General features: G+C 42.2%; 1 protein-coding gene across 1 annotated transcript; it reads left to right on the top strand.

The window, feature by feature from the left end:
- Positions 1–553: 553 nt before the first annotated feature.
- On the top strand, positions 554–15938 carry rfx4 (regulatory factor X, 4). Its single transcript, XM_062389615.1, has 18 exons — positions 554–720; positions 2895–2981; positions 3124–3184; positions 5400–5523; positions 6704–6765; positions 7097–7310; positions 7778–7855; positions 7976–8139; positions 8623–8723; positions 8842–8900; positions 9025–9169; positions 9482–9576; positions 10089–10206; positions 11366–11485; positions 12141–12302; positions 12421–12586; positions 12703–12841; positions 14371–15938. The coding sequence occupies exons 1-18, from the start codon at positions 678–680 to the stop codon at positions 14641–14643; spliced, it is 2211 nt and encodes a 736-aa protein (XP_062245599.1). The 5' UTR covers positions 554–677; the 3' UTR covers positions 14644–15938.
- The last annotated feature ends 235 nt before the right edge of the window (positions 15939–16173 follow it).

Genomic DNA, 16173 nt, shown 5'->3' with positions numbered 1-16173 from the left:
CCGTGCGGCGGAGTTGTCACAAACACCGTTTAATGGTGGAATGAGGTGATGAGGGAATGTGGCAACAAGTTTCTGAGGGACGTGAAGCCGCAGTTAGGATCAGCAGCAGAGGTTGTGTATGTTTGTCTGGAGCTGGGAGGTGTATAAAACTTAAATTAAATGCCATAATGGAAGATGGGGAGGCCACAGTGTTGGGACTGTGTAGATCTAAGCCTCTTTTTTTCCGTCGGGAGGGAGCTTTTCTTATTCAAAACAGCCCCACAAAAGACTTCCAGTGAGCCTTGCCACATCCCCATCTGACTTGGGGCCATTCATCAGCCTTCCAAGCCTATCAATGACATGTCCCCATCAGGGCTCCTATAAAATCAGCCCCTTTCCCATGAAACATCAGCAAACATTTTGACGGGTCTGGCTTTCCCCCCGCTGGATTTTCTGGAGTCTCTTACCCCCCCAGCCCCCCCCCCACCCCACCACCCTCTTTCCTCCCTTCTTCCCACCTCCCCCCTCTCCTCCGCCAACACCACCCCTCTCTGGGCGAACCTCAGATCCTCAACATCTCCTGTGACGGGCAGTGGTCACGGAAACACTGAGCGAGACCAGGGGAGAGCCGCCGAGGAGGGGGAAGCGCGCACTAAGCCATTTTCTTGGAGGAGCCGAGCGCCGTTGATGGGAAGAGGATGCATTGCGGGCTGCTGGAGGAGCCTGATATGGATTCCACAGGTCAGTCCCCTTCAACCTCTGCTTGTGTGGATGTGTGAAGGAAATCTGCTTCTGTTCAGAGACGTTGTGCGTTGAGTGTTTCTGCCGCTGCTCCTCTGGACGTCTCAAACTCGCTCTGTGGGGGCGTTCGGCTGCCTGGCTGTTGATTTTCAACTTTTTTCATCTTTTTTTTTTAACGTTTCAGTTACTCAGTATCTGTAAGACAGTGTTTTTGGCCACATGCAGTAACGAGAAGTGTGACTTCGGTGGATTGAAGAGAAGTCACAGAAAACATGGAGTAGTCTTTAAAGCCTGCAACAGGTGGTTTCTTGTCTGTTGAGTAGAAGTAGTTTTAGAAATTGCACTGATCAGTAGTTGAGGGGGAATAAAAACAAGTGCACGTCAATGAGCAGCGTCATGCACCTGTTTTAAGTTTCTTTTTCTGCTTCTAGTCTAAAGCTGGAACACTTAAGAATTTATTCAGCTGCAAACTGAATAATTTGATTTAAAGAAAAAGGAAAAACAAGTGATGCAGAGGTGGAGTTATTTCTTCAAATTAAAACATGTTTGATTAATGCATTCTCATTAAGCCTCAGTCATGGAAAAGCACATTTTGCTGCTGCAGTTTAAAGCAGTGAAGTCTTGAATGTGTGTTAATAAATGAGAGAACATCTGTTTCACTTGTTGATCGAATTTAATCCAATTATTTCCATCCCCAACTTATCTGCTCCTGTGGCAAATGAAGCTTGAGATCTGAGCCTCTGTGGAGAATTAGCTTCACTTCACTGGTTTCACTTTTTCATTTGGTTTCATTAGTTTTTCTTTGTTTTTTTTCTTCCATCAAACAGAAACAAACACTGTCAGTAAATGTTAAGAAATGTCAGCGACAACATGTAGTGTTTTATTCAATGTTTATATGCAAATTCTCAGGCTGTTGGTTCTTTTATTGTGTAACACTACTAACCCTTATATTAAATCTGATGATATTCACAGCATCTGTAATACAGTCAAAAATAAGCTTCTAATTATTAAAACAACAAAAAAATCAAATCCCTATGCACGTCTTTGAGCTCTGTGCAATAGGACTCTTTACGCAGGCGCATCTTTTTTTTCTGTCAGCTCACGCCGAACACTGATTCGTGTGTAAACTTCTCAAACTTCTCAGTGTCCCTGACCTTCTGTGAATGGGCTGCACCAACAGGTCCTGCTGCCAACAGGCTGCCCTAGCAACAGATGTAATGGTGACTGTCGCCAGGTCACAAACTGAAAAAAAGAAGATTTACTCAATTAAATAAATCTATTGTGAACAGTTTATACTTTAGATTTGCATGAGGAGCGTAAAGTTCTGATCATTTCCATTTTGGGATACATAGTAGTTTTTATTTTCCAGTTCAATGAAAAATATTCTGCTTTTTATTTGGCTATCCCTTCATAATATTAAGTTTAATACAACTGGCTGATCAAGAAGAAGCTGTGACTTAGCGTAATAGAAAAATTTAACCCTAACCCTTGCATTGAAATAAACCCCAAAAAAGAATATAGACACAATTCCAAACATTACATTTCTTAATGACATTTATCAAATACTAAATCCTTTCTTTGAAGAAATCAAAGACATTTTAAATGGATTTCCACTCGGCCAGGCAGGTTCCACATGAAAGCTCTGGTGTTTTGCTGCAGCTCGGTCACAGAAAGCTCACCAGTCGTGCTATTTCTAAGTAGAAATTAAAACGGGACAATGGCCTCTATTCCAGCAGACTGCCTCAGTAATGTGCACAGGCTCTTTTAAGCAAGTGTGTACGCTCGTAGTCTCCTGGGAACAATGCTGGATTCCTGCCGTCTCGGTGAAAACATCTCAAATAGAGCCATGGCTGCTGCGCTGCCCATACAATCCACTGTTGTCAGCTCAGCCTGTCACATTAGTGACATTTATAGTGTCTGTGCACGCAGCGATTTTCATGTTTGTGTAAATATGGCTTTAGCTGCGAGTTCAATTCAGTTTTTAAATGGTCAGGTTTTCAGTTTAAAGTAAAAAGCTCAAGTTAGTAGAAAACAGCTGCACATGATGTTTTTACCCAAATGACAATAAATAAGTGTTCAGTGTTAAATTCTTTATTCGCTTGTCTAAATGACATTATGCAAAGTTTCTGCTGAGTAATAAGAGGAGATCTTTGGTCCTTGGTGTCTTTCCTTAGAGAGTTGGATTGAAAGATGCCTCAACGAGAGCGAGAGCAAGCGATACTCGAGTCACACGTCTCTGGGGAACATGTCCAACGATGAACGTAAGCAAGACCAATGCTGTTACACCTAATCTACTGAATTCACTGAGGATTCTCACAAACTGCTGTGTTAGTTAATATCATGTCACGTTTTGCACATTGTGTCCGGTTACGTGTTAAACTCTGCGTGTGTTGTTTGTTACAGATGAAGAAAAAGAAAATAACAGAGCCTCTAAACCACATTCGACACCAGCTACTCTGGAATGGTGAGTTTAACAACAAATCTGAATGGTTTATTCTTTATTCCTCTGTAAAACTAAAGCAAATTCAAAAAAAATATTTTCAGTTAAGCTGTCCCTAATTTTGTGTAACATACAGAAAATACTAAATATCACCGTTATAATTAGTTGATTTTTTTCTGACTTTGATAATACACACATGAGAGCATGTTTGGACTAGTTCATCATTTTCATGTTAATATCATAAATTTATAAAACAAACACTTAAATCAGTGTTTATATTAATTTAAGCCCTTGTGTGGTTTATTGCTTTGTATTTAACTAAATAACATTGATCTAAATAATCTAATGAGATTGTATATTTGACTTCACATCCTCCACATGTACAAAATACAAAGCTCATACTTGTGGCCTGTGGCCGAGCCCCATGACCAATAACACCTGTTACTTAACAGCATTAAAACACACATGGGCTTAAATGAATATTAATACTGATTTAAGCTGCACTGTGGGGGGGCTTAAACCCAGGGTGAGGAGGATGAGTGGAGTCACTTACCAGTTATTTTATTCTTAAAGGGACGCATTATCGACTCAAATAATATTTTAACTGCCCCCTTTAATATATTTATAATGTTTTTATAGAAGGATTAAATGTAAACATTGTATTTTTTTATTTTATAAACTATTTTTTTTATTGAGAAATAATCCAGAAGCAAAACATGTTGTCACAGGACTGTTGTACCCTAATTTACATCTAAATATTCGGAAAACTAAGATCTATGTTTACACCAGGACAAAAAAAACACATTACTGATTTAATATGTTTTGAAAATGTGAAAACTTTAAAAGAAAATTGCCTTTTCTATTTTTGTTCAGAAGAGTTCAAAGCTTTTTGAGGGGCATAAAAAGTCAGGTCAAGGACTTTTACTTCAATAACTCGCAAAAGTTATGTCTCATTGAGCAGCAGCGTGAGGCTCTTCTAGCAGGATAGTCCATTAGAAAACAAGTGCATTATAGAGGTATTTATTTAAGATGTAGAAATAAGGTAAGAAATGCCAATCGATATATTGTTAGAAGTGAAAATGCGGTTTATATTATCATATATTATCTTATAATTTTGAAGTGGTTGTTGTTACAAACATATTGAAAACTGCAGAAACCGGAATAATTTCCAAATCTGGTGGCCATATGATCATCATCACCAACTACAGCACAGTGAGAGCTATTCTTCCAGATACAGTATCTGTCGGTACCTTTTAAATATGATAAATCATATACAATAAATCAACTTAATATCAAATTTCCACAAATATGTGCGGTTCAATGCAACGTCAGCAGTTACTGGTGATGATGTGTCCCTCAAGGCTCAATAATGGGCCTTTGCTAATGTGGTAATTTGATATTTTGTTATTACTTGTAAAGTTTGGGATGACATTTTTTCTATTCTCAAGCTAACGCTTTAAAGCTGCAGTGAGTGGTTTCTTTTGGGGACCATTAGGGGGCGGTACATACAGTAACGCATCATCTACGATCAAAGTCAATATTACGTCTTGGCAAAGTTTGCGTCAGCGGCAGAATGTAGATGGTGAATAAAAGGAACCCAGAAGAATAACAAAGAACATTAGACCTATACAAAAAATATAACAAATCAGAGCCACATCAGTGACGGCAACAAAGTTCTTCAGACATTGTCGACCTTACAGACACAGACAACTAAAAGAACAGAGTGTTGTCTTGTGCTTTTCTTTGGGATCTGCAATACTGGACATTCTTTCACATTCTTAGCAAGTGTGCCAATGAAAATAAATGTTACAGTATGATGTGCATCACGTAGAGAGGATTTATTTACACATTAATTACTCTAACTGTCTGGACCGTGACATTCAGGAAGACTCTTGAACCAACACAGCGCTTTATAAGCAGGAACAGGAACCAGAGAAATATCCAAACAGTCTGATAAAATAGGTCTGCAAATGTTGGAGAATTTAAACCAAAATGCAGAAATGTCTTGAATTTATCAGGATTTTTCCACAAAATCACCCTCCTATATAAACAAATAAAAACATTTACATTGTGGTCACCTCATTAAATGCTTTTATTGCTCTGCTGTAAAATCCCTCAACATTTTCCACTATATCTACCAGAAATGTCAACGTTTTCTCAGTTCATCTAATTTATGTTGACATGTTGTATTAACAAATACCAGAGTTGTTTTAATTCTGATGAATCTCATTACTCACAGGCTAGAGGAGAACTATGAGATAGCCGAAGGTGTGTGCATCCCCCGAAGTGCCCTGTACATGCATTACCTAGACTTCAGTGAGAAGCAGGACACGCAGCCTGTGAACGCAGCCAGTTTTGGAAAGGTAAGACTAAATTCTTCTGAAAGTCAAACAGTCTTGACACGTCCTCATTCACACCTTCATCCAGTTTAACTCAAACCCATCCTCCTGAAATGTATTAGAAGTCATTGAAAGTCATTAAGGACTCCAACAGAAGAAGAGCCGAGGCGGCAGTCAGATGTTAGAGCCTCTATGAAAAGCAATAATCACATCCCGTCAATGAGCCTCAGTCGGACCATTTCATGCCTGGCTTGGTTTCGCCCGGGCTCTGGCTGCTGTGGTGGAGTAATATCGTCTGCAGCTCAGTGTGAAGCAAAGCTCTGTGGCCGCTCACTGAACACATAATCTAGAGCCAAAGGAGATGTGCTTTCGTCTGTTCCCACAACCCCAACAAGTTCCTCAGGCGTCCTACCCCCAGCCATCCCCTGTACCCTGGACTCCGGCCCCAACCCCCAACCCCAGGCCCACCCCCGCCCCTTTGCAGCTCCTGTCGGAAGATATTGAAAAAGAGAAGGGGCCTGGATTAATGTGTAATTAAAGGAAATTTGGAAGGGTGAGATGTTGCGGAATGTTAGATCAGTGGCTGGAGCAGTGTGGGGTGTCCTTTAGGAAGGCTTCATTGATTCAGGACAAAAAAACGAGAGAGGGCCCGGACTGCCTCCCTGTCTGCTCATTTATCAAGCGGGGCCTGACAGAAACTTCACAGCTTGGCCTCTTTTTTCATCCCACACAATGGAGAGCTACACTGTTTGCTAAAGTTTCTGCACCAGGAGCTGGACCAAGGATCCAATCTCTTTGGACAAAAAGAGAGGAGAGGAAGAAGGAGGGAGTGGGGGAGAGAAAGAGAGCGCGAGGGAGAGGGGATGGATGAGGGGAGACTGTTGATATAGAAAAAAAAAATAGTAATACCCCTGGATGTCATAAATGGATGGTTCTCAAAGCTTTTATTTTCCTGTCAGACCTCCCAGTGGACACAGTTCATGTTGTTCTGCTGACAAACTGTATTAAACACTTTATCATAAGGAACTGAATGAACAAGTACAGAGTATTACAGATATACCTTATGTGTACATATTTTTTGTTCATTAATACATACTGTTACTGACGCATAGATTTCTACTATCCAAGTGAAAAATACACAATAAATGTAAAAGGCTTGGATTAATCTGATATAAATTAATTGTTTCTCTTCCACAATCCACAGATCATAAGGCAACAGTTTCCAGCGTTAACTACAAGAAGACTGGGGACGAGAGGGCAGTCCAAGTAAGTTGGTCTAGATTTACTTTTGTCTTTAAGATATCTAAACACAAAAATACAAGATAAAAGCATAAAGGAAAATGTATTTGTCCAATTTACAGAAAATCTATACTAATCTATCTGGTACAAAGCAGATTAATGTTTAGTTTGATACTAGTAAAGATATAAAATTGTAGCAAAGGTGAGAATAGATTCATGAGAATGATCTGATGGAAGACATTTGATGAAACACTTGTACATTTATACAAAAAGCAGATTTTTTCTTTCACAGTTGGCGATAGTAGTGTTACTCGTACTCGACTGGGGAAGAATAACCCACGTCTCTTCCTCTCCGCAGGTACCACTACTACGGCATTGCGGTGAAGGAGTCCTCTCAGTACTACGACGTGATGTACTCCAAGAAGGGAGCGGCGTGGGTGAACGAGACGGGGAAGAAAGAGGTCACCAAGCAGACAGTGGCGTATTCACCGCGCTCCAAACTGGGGACGCTCCTGCCAGAGTTTCCAAATGTCAAAGACCTAAATTTGCCCGCCAGCCTGCCAGAAGAGAGGGTAAACAGGAGTTTTAAAAGTCCATCCTTACAGCCCCCCCCCCTACCCACTCGCCCCTCTCATCCCACCTCTCCCTGCCATCTCTGCGCCCCCTCTGGCTCTTTTATCTGGATTTCCACTTGGTCTGCGTTTAGAGAAGGACCCCGAGGATTTATATGCTGGCTCCTCACTAACTCTTAATCTTTTGGGGGAGATAATAAGATCTAGCAATGACAAAGGACAGGCACTAGCTGTCCAGCTTTTAAAGAGGGGCCATGATTTTAAATGGTTTGTGTTTTGCTGATCTCTAAAGCTCGTTTTATATTACTCCGCTCCAGCCTAGACCTGTTACGTGTATTTATTGGTTCACATGCTTTGTTTAAGATTTATTCTCTTGTTGTTGTACCCCGGTTTTTCCACCAAAAGAGAGAGAAAAAGGCTATTAAGTGTGTGAGGCAATTAGATGAATGTTGTGTTGTTGCCCACAGGTGTCAACCTTCATCATGATGTACAGAACGCACTGTCAGAGGATACTGGACACTGTGATCCGAGCCAACTTCGACGAGGCAAGGCGTCTCTTCTAACCCTTGTTTATTTTAAATCAAATTCTGTTTTGCAGAAAGTTTGACTTTATGTAACTCTTTGTGTGTAACGTCATGGTGTGTGTGTTTGTTTGTTGCGTGCAGGTCCAAAGCTTCCTGCTGCACTTCTGGCAGGGCATGCCCCCCCACATGCTCCCTGTCCTCGGCTCCGCCACGGTGGTGAACATAGTCGGTGTTTGTGACTCAATCCTCTATAAGGCCATCTCTGGGGTGCTGATGCCCACGGTCCTGCAAGCACTGCCTGACAGGTGAGTCGGGCTGGAGCCTCCACTTGACTACAGACCTTTATTTTTGCAAAACTGCAGTTCGTCTAATGATCTTTATACATTTTAAAATTGTATTAAATGCCCGTCTGTCTGGAGTAGGGCTTTTAATTATTTCACAGGAAAGTTCCACTTTTCAAGAAAAAATATTTAAGAATTGCAGAAACATTTTGAATCGACTCTGGAAAATTTGGAGAAAGCAAAACTTAAAAAAACTTGTCAGCTTTTAATTCAGTTCTGGATTTTAAAGCACGATTATTATATTTGAGTTTGAAATAAGGAGTGAATAAAACAATTAACCAGTGGAAAAACTCAATTGTTCAAATGATTTTTCAATAAAACCTTTATTAGTCATAAATAATATTCTGCCATTTTTCCAGTCTCCCAAACGTGAGGATTTGTCCTTTTTCTTTTCCACTTACTGCATTTTTAATAGATTTCAATGTCTCTGTTTTCTCTCATTCACAGTTTGACTCAGGTTATTCGAAAATTTGCCAAACAGCTCGATGAGTGGCTTAAAATAGCACTTCATGACCTTCCTGAAAACCTGAGAAACATCAAATTTGAATGTAAGTAACAAATCCACTGGTAACATCTTAAAAACACGCATTCTACAAAAAAATAAATGCATGATGTAATAAATGATTATTCACAGGAGTAACCACTCTCTAATTTTTTTGTTGCCAGTATCGAGGAGATTTTCTCAGATTCTAAAGCGACAAACATCGTTAAACCATCTCTGTCAGGTACGTGTCGGGCCCTGAATGTTTTTTTCTTTTAATAAAATCCATATGAAGGGCTGATCTCGGCTGATAAGTGAAATGGGTGTCTGCTCGTGTGAGTAATATTGTTGATGCATCTTTCCCCAAGGCGTCGCGGACTGTGATAAACAGCGCCGACATCACCTTTCAAATGCTGGAGGACTGGAGGAATGTGGACCTGAACAGCATCACCAAGCAGACACTTTACACCATGGAGGACTCACAAGAGGAGCACAGGCAGCTCATTATCCATTGTAAGTCTATGCAGCTAAACTGACTCCACTCTAACACGTCCAGCCGCACACAGAGTTACACTTTACCTTCACGCAAACAACACACCGAGCAACAATCATTCCCACGACCGGCAGAGTCAAAGCTGTAATGATGGAGAGCTAAAGGTTAAAAAGGTTCCCTGTGCCCTGAAACACCCTGCGGAGCATCTCCAGTCCTCGGTCCTGATGGGATCAGGGGTCACAGATACGCAGAAGCCGTTGCAGGGACACGTTTGTTTTAGTCTCGGGTGATGTTGAATCCATCGTAACCTGACGTTCTGCCTCCTGTCACAGTGTATCAGGAGTTCGACCGCCTGCTGGAGGAGCAGTCCCCGATCGAGGCGTACATCGAGTGGCTGGACACCATGGTGGACCGCTGTGTCGTCAAGGTCAGACAGAAAATACTTCTATCCAGGGGAACTGCTCTTTAAACGTGCAGTGACTCAGCACATTTTTGTAAAAAGTAAATGTGTTAAGGTCAAGTCCCGCAGATTTAGACAGATTCTGAGAAGTGACTTCAACTAAATGTTTAAAGTATTTGCACAGCAGATCACTTTGCCCTTAAAAAGACACCTGCGGCTCAAAGCCACTCGTTGCTGCGTGTCTTTTTACACACAGGCACTTAGCCTGCAATCCTCCCAGTTAATGATGTCTTCAAGCTTCCCATTTGCGTCCATTATGGCCAGATATGGGCTTGTAAAAAAGGGTCGCCCTGGCAACGTCTTGGACTGCCCAGACAATAGTTCAATGGGAAGGCGTGTCCCCGGGGGCAAATTAAATAGTTGACTTGTTGACATGTTTTTCGTTCCTAAGGGTTAAGCCCCAATACGGACCCGGGGGTTAATTCTACCCCGGCGTCCCGACCCTTCCCCCTCTTTTCTCATGGAAATCTTCTCTCTAGGTGGCAGGGAAGAGGCCCGGCTGCCTGAAGAAGGTGGCCCAGCAGTTCCTGCTGATGTGGTCGTGTTTCGGTACCAGAGTGATCCGGGATATGACCCTCCACAGCGCGCCCAGCTTCGGTGAGCGGCTAATGCTTTGTCATCATCCCTGCAGCAGGCGGGAAATACGCGGGTTTGACAGCATGTCCAGGGAATAATTACTTATTATTACATGCACGTTGTAAGATGAGCATCAAAGCCTGAAATGGATTTCAATCCCATCTGAATCCCATATTAAACTAAGTCTGTACCTGAATGTAGCTGTTTATACACAGATCTTTGATTTGTAGTTAGTTCTGCTCCAAATAAGGATCAATGAACACTGAGCATTTTACACTTTAAATAAATTTAATAACCCTTAACCAGGGATGTCCATGAAAAGAGCGAGTGGATTCTTCTCATATTTCTAAAGTAATGATAATACATTTTATTTATAAAGCACTTTCAAAGCCCAAGCACAAATTGTTTTCCAACGATGTCTGGAGTTTGTCATGTATCACCACTGATGAGTGAAACTGGTTTAAACTTTCGGCACCATCATATAAACATTTCAAGTTTCTCAAATAGGACGAACAAGTAAATCACGCTGGAAATTGCCGGTGCTTGTAGTGCGCGGCCGAGGTTTGCACCAAGTGAAAAGCAGTGAAAATGAAAGAAAAGCAAATGGCTGCTCTTTCCTGTACTTGTGTCTTTGGCCGTGTCTGTGAATATCAAAGAAACAGCTGGTTGCAGTGTTTTGATAGAGCAGGTCTCCGTGCACAAACAGCTAATTAACAAAAGCCGACCCCCCGCCACCGTGCACCCGATGTGTTTGCCTGTCTTTTCCATTTTACGACCGGTCAGTATTATACCCTGCTCCCCCCTAAATAGCCACAAGTGTTTATTATGCGCACGGTGGTGGCGGCCGCGACCGGCACAATGACACAATTGTGACACTCCCTCACAGGCCAGGGTCTCGTCTTCCGTGCGACCCCGGGGTCAGCTGACACATTTCTGGCACTGGGTCGGTACATGGAAACCAGCGCACTTGCTTCCTTCTAATAACAGGGGCCGTGCTGTCAGTGTGCAGGATGTGAAGTCATCAAACAGATGCTTTTAGAAACATCTTTATGGTCGTCCTGATTAATGTCTTCCACTTTTTCAACTGAGCCTCACTCCCTGTCACCGAGTCACTTCTTTAACCTGATGAGGTCAAAGCTGTTTCTGATGAATAACACTTGTCCTGTGTGTTTGTGTCCAGGCTCCTTCCACCTGATCCACCTCATGTTCGATGATTATGTTCTTTACCTGCTGGAGTCGCTGCACTGCCAGGAGAGAGCCAACGACCTCATGAGGGCCATGAAGAGCGAGGGCAGCACAGGTGAGGCCGCTGCACGCACAACAGGTTGTCTGCAAAAATGTGCTATGTACTAGTTTGTTGGGTTTATGTTGTTTGAATTATATACACTTGTTTAGTGTGAAGCCATCAGCTTGGGCTTAGAAAAGAGTGATGTATATTTTCCCCTTTTTCTTTTAGATGTTTCATTTCACAAGGCAAACAACTAATTGAGAAACTAACTGAAATAATTGTTGGTTAACATTTTTACTTGTTTATATTCAACGTTATCAACAATATATTAAATAATAAAAGTAAAATAATATATAATAAAATCTTTACAGCTTCAACTGCGTAATTGCAGATTAGAAAGACCCCTCCCAGAATCTTCTCATTAATCCATAAGTGCTGAGGGACTGTGACATGGGCCTATTTCTGTAATTATGGGTTTGTTGACTCTAATAGATATAGAATAGTTTAATAAGTTGAATGTAATATACCTTCAACAAGAAGAACAAGAATAGAAAAATAGGAAACTTGAATTATTCGTTCTTTCTCATGTCATTGAGTTACAATCCAAACATGTTTCACTAATGAACACAAAGAGTTTGAACCTCTCAGAGTAACTGTAGATTTAGTTTGGCTCTATAACAACAAACACCGCCTCTTGTATTAAAATGTCGTCTTTTCTCACCTTCAGCAGAGAGAGAGGAGGAGTTCCCGGTGACAGAAACCACTCCCACCTCCCCGTCCCCAGGATCCTTCTCCCCTGCCCGCTCCGTCCACTCTGTGGGCGTCTCCTCCACCAGCTCCCCCACAGCGGCCGTGTCTCCAGAGTACCCCGGAGTCCCTACCACCACAGGTGAGGCAGGCATCAGTCACACACACACTCTCACACACACGCAGGGTGTAACAGGGTTCACTGAGCATAGGTTCTCTGCGCCAACACATTTGTCTCTGTGTCTATATATGTCTACCAGGCGCTGTTCAGTCATATACCTGGTCCCTTACATACACAGTGACAACAGCCGGCGGCTCCGCTCCAGAGGCCGGACAGCAGCTGTCCTGTATGAGGAACAGCGCTCCCGTCCCTCCTCCCTCCTCCGCACACCGGTTGCCAGTGTACACCCACAGAGAGGAGCATGGGTAATTACATGATTTTCACAATTATGTTAAGTCGCCGTACGCTTAGTAAACTAGTAACTTAACTAGTACATTTTGTTGAATACTTTCTTTCAACGCATTGCTTTACTGCATTCTAGGTATACTGGCAGCTACAACTACGGCAGCTATGCCAACCAGCATCCTCACTCTATCCAGAGCCAGTACCCGAGTCTGGCCCATGAGCCGGCGCTCCCCGCCCCCCTCCACTACTCCGCCTACCACCGCTCATCTGCACAGGTCAGTGTCCGTCACCACAAAGACCATCCAATAACAATCAGTCAATGAATTTGCTAATTGAAATTAATTAACCCATTAATGTAGGCCCAAGTTTTTAAAACGTAAAAATCACAAATATAGATGAAACAATTCAGGCAACTAAACTGTTTATATATCATAGAATAAATATTCGCTCTATTAAGTTAAATGACAAGTTTTATAAGTTACTCATCATTGATAAGAGAATACCCAAATTGAAGATATTAAGTTAGCAAATCAGCTAAATTAAAAACTGAAGTACACATTATGCAAAATCATGCATTTTTTCAGAATACTATGTTATATATATACAATTATGGGATGGTTTAATTAGTTATTTAGTTGATAAGAAGAAGCCTGAGAGCATAACATTGCCCTGTAATACATTTGTTTCATATATAATAATGTACTCCTTATTTTAACACTATCAGCTCATGTGCAGTGGATTTTTGAATGAGAATATCATCAGACTGTCTCTGAACTGTCCTGTGAAGGCAGACCTACACTTGAGTGAGGTGTTGTTGTGACGAGTCGGTGGTGTTCCAGCTAAAGTCCCCGCTGCTGAGAGTTTACTCTTTTGCTGGTAATTTCCTGTTAAGGGTCCTCAAGCCTCAACTGCTTGTACATTGCGGGGATCCGACAGGGGCCTCAGCACTCAGCGTGTTTCTTAAAGTCCCAGAATCAGCCTCTCCACACAGCGGAAGCAGAGAAGTGAAAGGTGGCCCTGCCGGGGCAGAGAGGGGCCCTGCTCTGTCACTCCTCTCTCCAGCTCTCAATAGTCTCTTCATCTGTTTGAGCCAGTCGCCAAAGAGCGGGGCAAGGGGGCGTTTATTAAAATATTGTTATTCAATGGTTTCTTTTCTGCCTGTGAACAAGAGGCAGCTGAGGCGTCTGTCCTGCTCTCTGACCTGCAGTGACTGTCTTTTTCCATGCCGTGGTCGCCCATAATGGATTCGACTGTCGTGTTTATATTTAGTGAGAAAAGGGAAAAGGGTCTAACTTCCTTTTTTTTTTTTTTAAAGACCGTCTGAGCTTAAATCGGGCACAATGCCGGAGCTTTGTGCGTACGAGAGGTTGGAGATGGAGCTGACACCAATAGAAAACTTTGTCGGATCCACATCTGTCCGAAAATATTTCAGTCAACACGCAGATTTCCTCAGCTGGTGTTTGTGGTCAGGCACCAAGGGCAACAACAATAACACAGGAAGACCAGTTTTCCAGCTGATGTCTAATTTTCTTAAGTGGCCTAATTTTCTATTTTGTCCAGTCTGCTGAAACTTGTAAGCAATTATCCTGAGAGGAAATGATTGGTGGCAGGGTCAGTTCACACCCGACATGGTTACATGGTTATCACAGCTTCAAATGAACAGGACTGTAGCTTGGAGGACACGGGACTTATATCTTCTCTAAGTGATCTGAGAAAATGAGCGTTTCAGTTTATACATTAAAACGTTTTAGTGTGTCGACTTGTCATCCACTCATGTCTCTCCTCCTCTTGTTCTCCTCAACAGTACCAACTCAACGGTCAGATGGCTCGGATGGAGCCTTGCTTGATGGGCAGCACTCCTCGGTTGCACCCCACACCTGTGGCCTCTCGCTGGCCGGATGTGTCACCGACCAACAGCTGTTACACCAGCCCACCTATGCATTCATCCCGCTATGCCACCTCGGGGGACATGTACTCCCCCCTGGGCCCACGCAGGAACTCAGAGTACGAACACTCGCAGCATTTCCCCGGCTTCGCCTATATCAATGGAGAGGCCACCACAGGCTGGGCTAAATAGCCTTCAAGCACTGATTTGCTATGTGCAAGCTCCAGACCTGCCACACAGGTGGATGCAAAGTCTCTGGACACTTCCAATCAAGTACATGAAGGCGGAGCAGAGAGCGGAGAGTACCGATGCAAGGTAAAAGGAATCATGGTGTCGACGTACAGACAATTTGAAAAGACTCATTCCGTCAATCACGCTGATGATCTCGGTGTTTGTCAAAAGTTTCTTCGGCAGGCGATGGAAGAAAACTATTAAATCATACAGATTGTCAAAACTTGCAGCAAAATCATTTTGACAGTGCAATGCTGCTGCCAAGCTGTGCCTTTGTTTTTAGGAATGTACACCTCTGCCCTCGTCAGTCTCACAAGTCACCGCGCACATCCTCCCACCAGCCGTCGGTCAGTCACGTCTCTGGCTGATGGACCAGTGTGTTGTAACCTGTTACTGACACCAGTACAATCTCAGTGACAGCCCTGTCTCTGGTTTCTCAGCCCTGTGCAGCGTCGTGTCGTGAACTCACTGCAGCCGATAAATGATGAACTGCACTGCCTTAACGTTCTCCTGGGACACCGGTATCAAACAGTGGCACAAAGCTACAACTTAACGAGTGACAGATAGAAACTCATGAGACCTTGATCGGCGTGTGAAGGTGTCTTCATCTTGGATAGTGTTTTTAATGATTGAATGCTGTGACTCAGAAACAACTGTGTGAGTTTGTTTTGTCGCAAGCTTTTCTGCTGTTTCCCTGTGACCACATATATACATATACATATATGTACATATATATGTATATATATATTTGAGTATGTATTTTCTGTAACTTTGTAACATGGTTTGTTCTTTATTTTCTATGTTACAACTGGTACTTTGTTCTCTGTTTTGTATGGTTAGTAGAGGACGCATTAACCATTAATTAGGGTTGTGTGTTTTTATAATGCACTCAAAGCAACTGAGGACCTATTACCCTATGGGTATTTATAAAAAGGGAAAATATCAAAGTGTACAGTAACATGAATTCTAGTCACTTTCTTCTGTAAATAAAAGCACTGGAAACCATTTGTGGTGACTGTTAAACTATCACAGTCGAAACTGATGTGTATGTCGGAAAGATGTTGCCACATAAATAATTTCACAATCTAAAGCAGTGAGTCGTCTTTGTCAAAATGTCCTCTTAATATAGTCTGTCTACTCTGTTCTCTATTTCTTTATACCGTCTGTTGAGAAATGCAAGAGATGATGCGCAAAAACCTGTTATTGTATCTTGATAATTTTCCAAATCCATTTCAGCACTGGGGAAAAGTCTTGAATTCCACTGATCTGTTTGCTTTCTATGTTTAATATAGAATGGCTAATACAATTATTTAAAGCACAGCCTACTTATTTGTCAAATATGTGGATTTTGGTAACTTCAGATATGTGTTGTACTTAAATTCATGAATTGATTTCAGCCTTCTCTCACAATCCCCACACACGTTTAGATGTTGAAAGGGAGGTGATTTTTACTTCTATCTCCGTGCATCCCATTGACAATGGGGGGGGGGG

Source organism: Platichthys flesus, chromosome 6 (genome assembly GCF_949316205.1).
Source record: "Platichthys flesus chromosome 6, fPlaFle2.1, whole genome shotgun sequence".
Lineage (NCBI taxonomy): Eukaryota > Metazoa > Chordata > Actinopteri > Pleuronectiformes > Pleuronectidae > Platichthys > Platichthys flesus.
The sequence above is the reverse complement of the archived record's forward strand: the minus strand, read 5'-3'. Positions and strand labels throughout refer to the sequence as shown.

What these genes read in the sequence shown, in the direction of transcription:
- rfx4 (XM_062389615.1), top strand. Translation starts at nt 678, where the DNA reads ATGCATTGCGGGCTGCTGGAGGAGCCTGATATGGATTCCACAG. An exon ending in ACGCAGCCAGTTTTGGAAAG is followed by an intron (nt 5,524 to 6,703) that starts GTAAGACTAAAT and finishes CACAATCCACAG; the next exon opens with ATCATAAGGCAACAGTTTCC. An exon ending in CGTTAAACCATCTCTGTCAG is followed by an intron (nt 8,901 to 9,024) that starts GTACGTGTCGGG and finishes TCTTTCCCCAAG; the next exon opens with GCGTCGCGGACTGTGATAAA.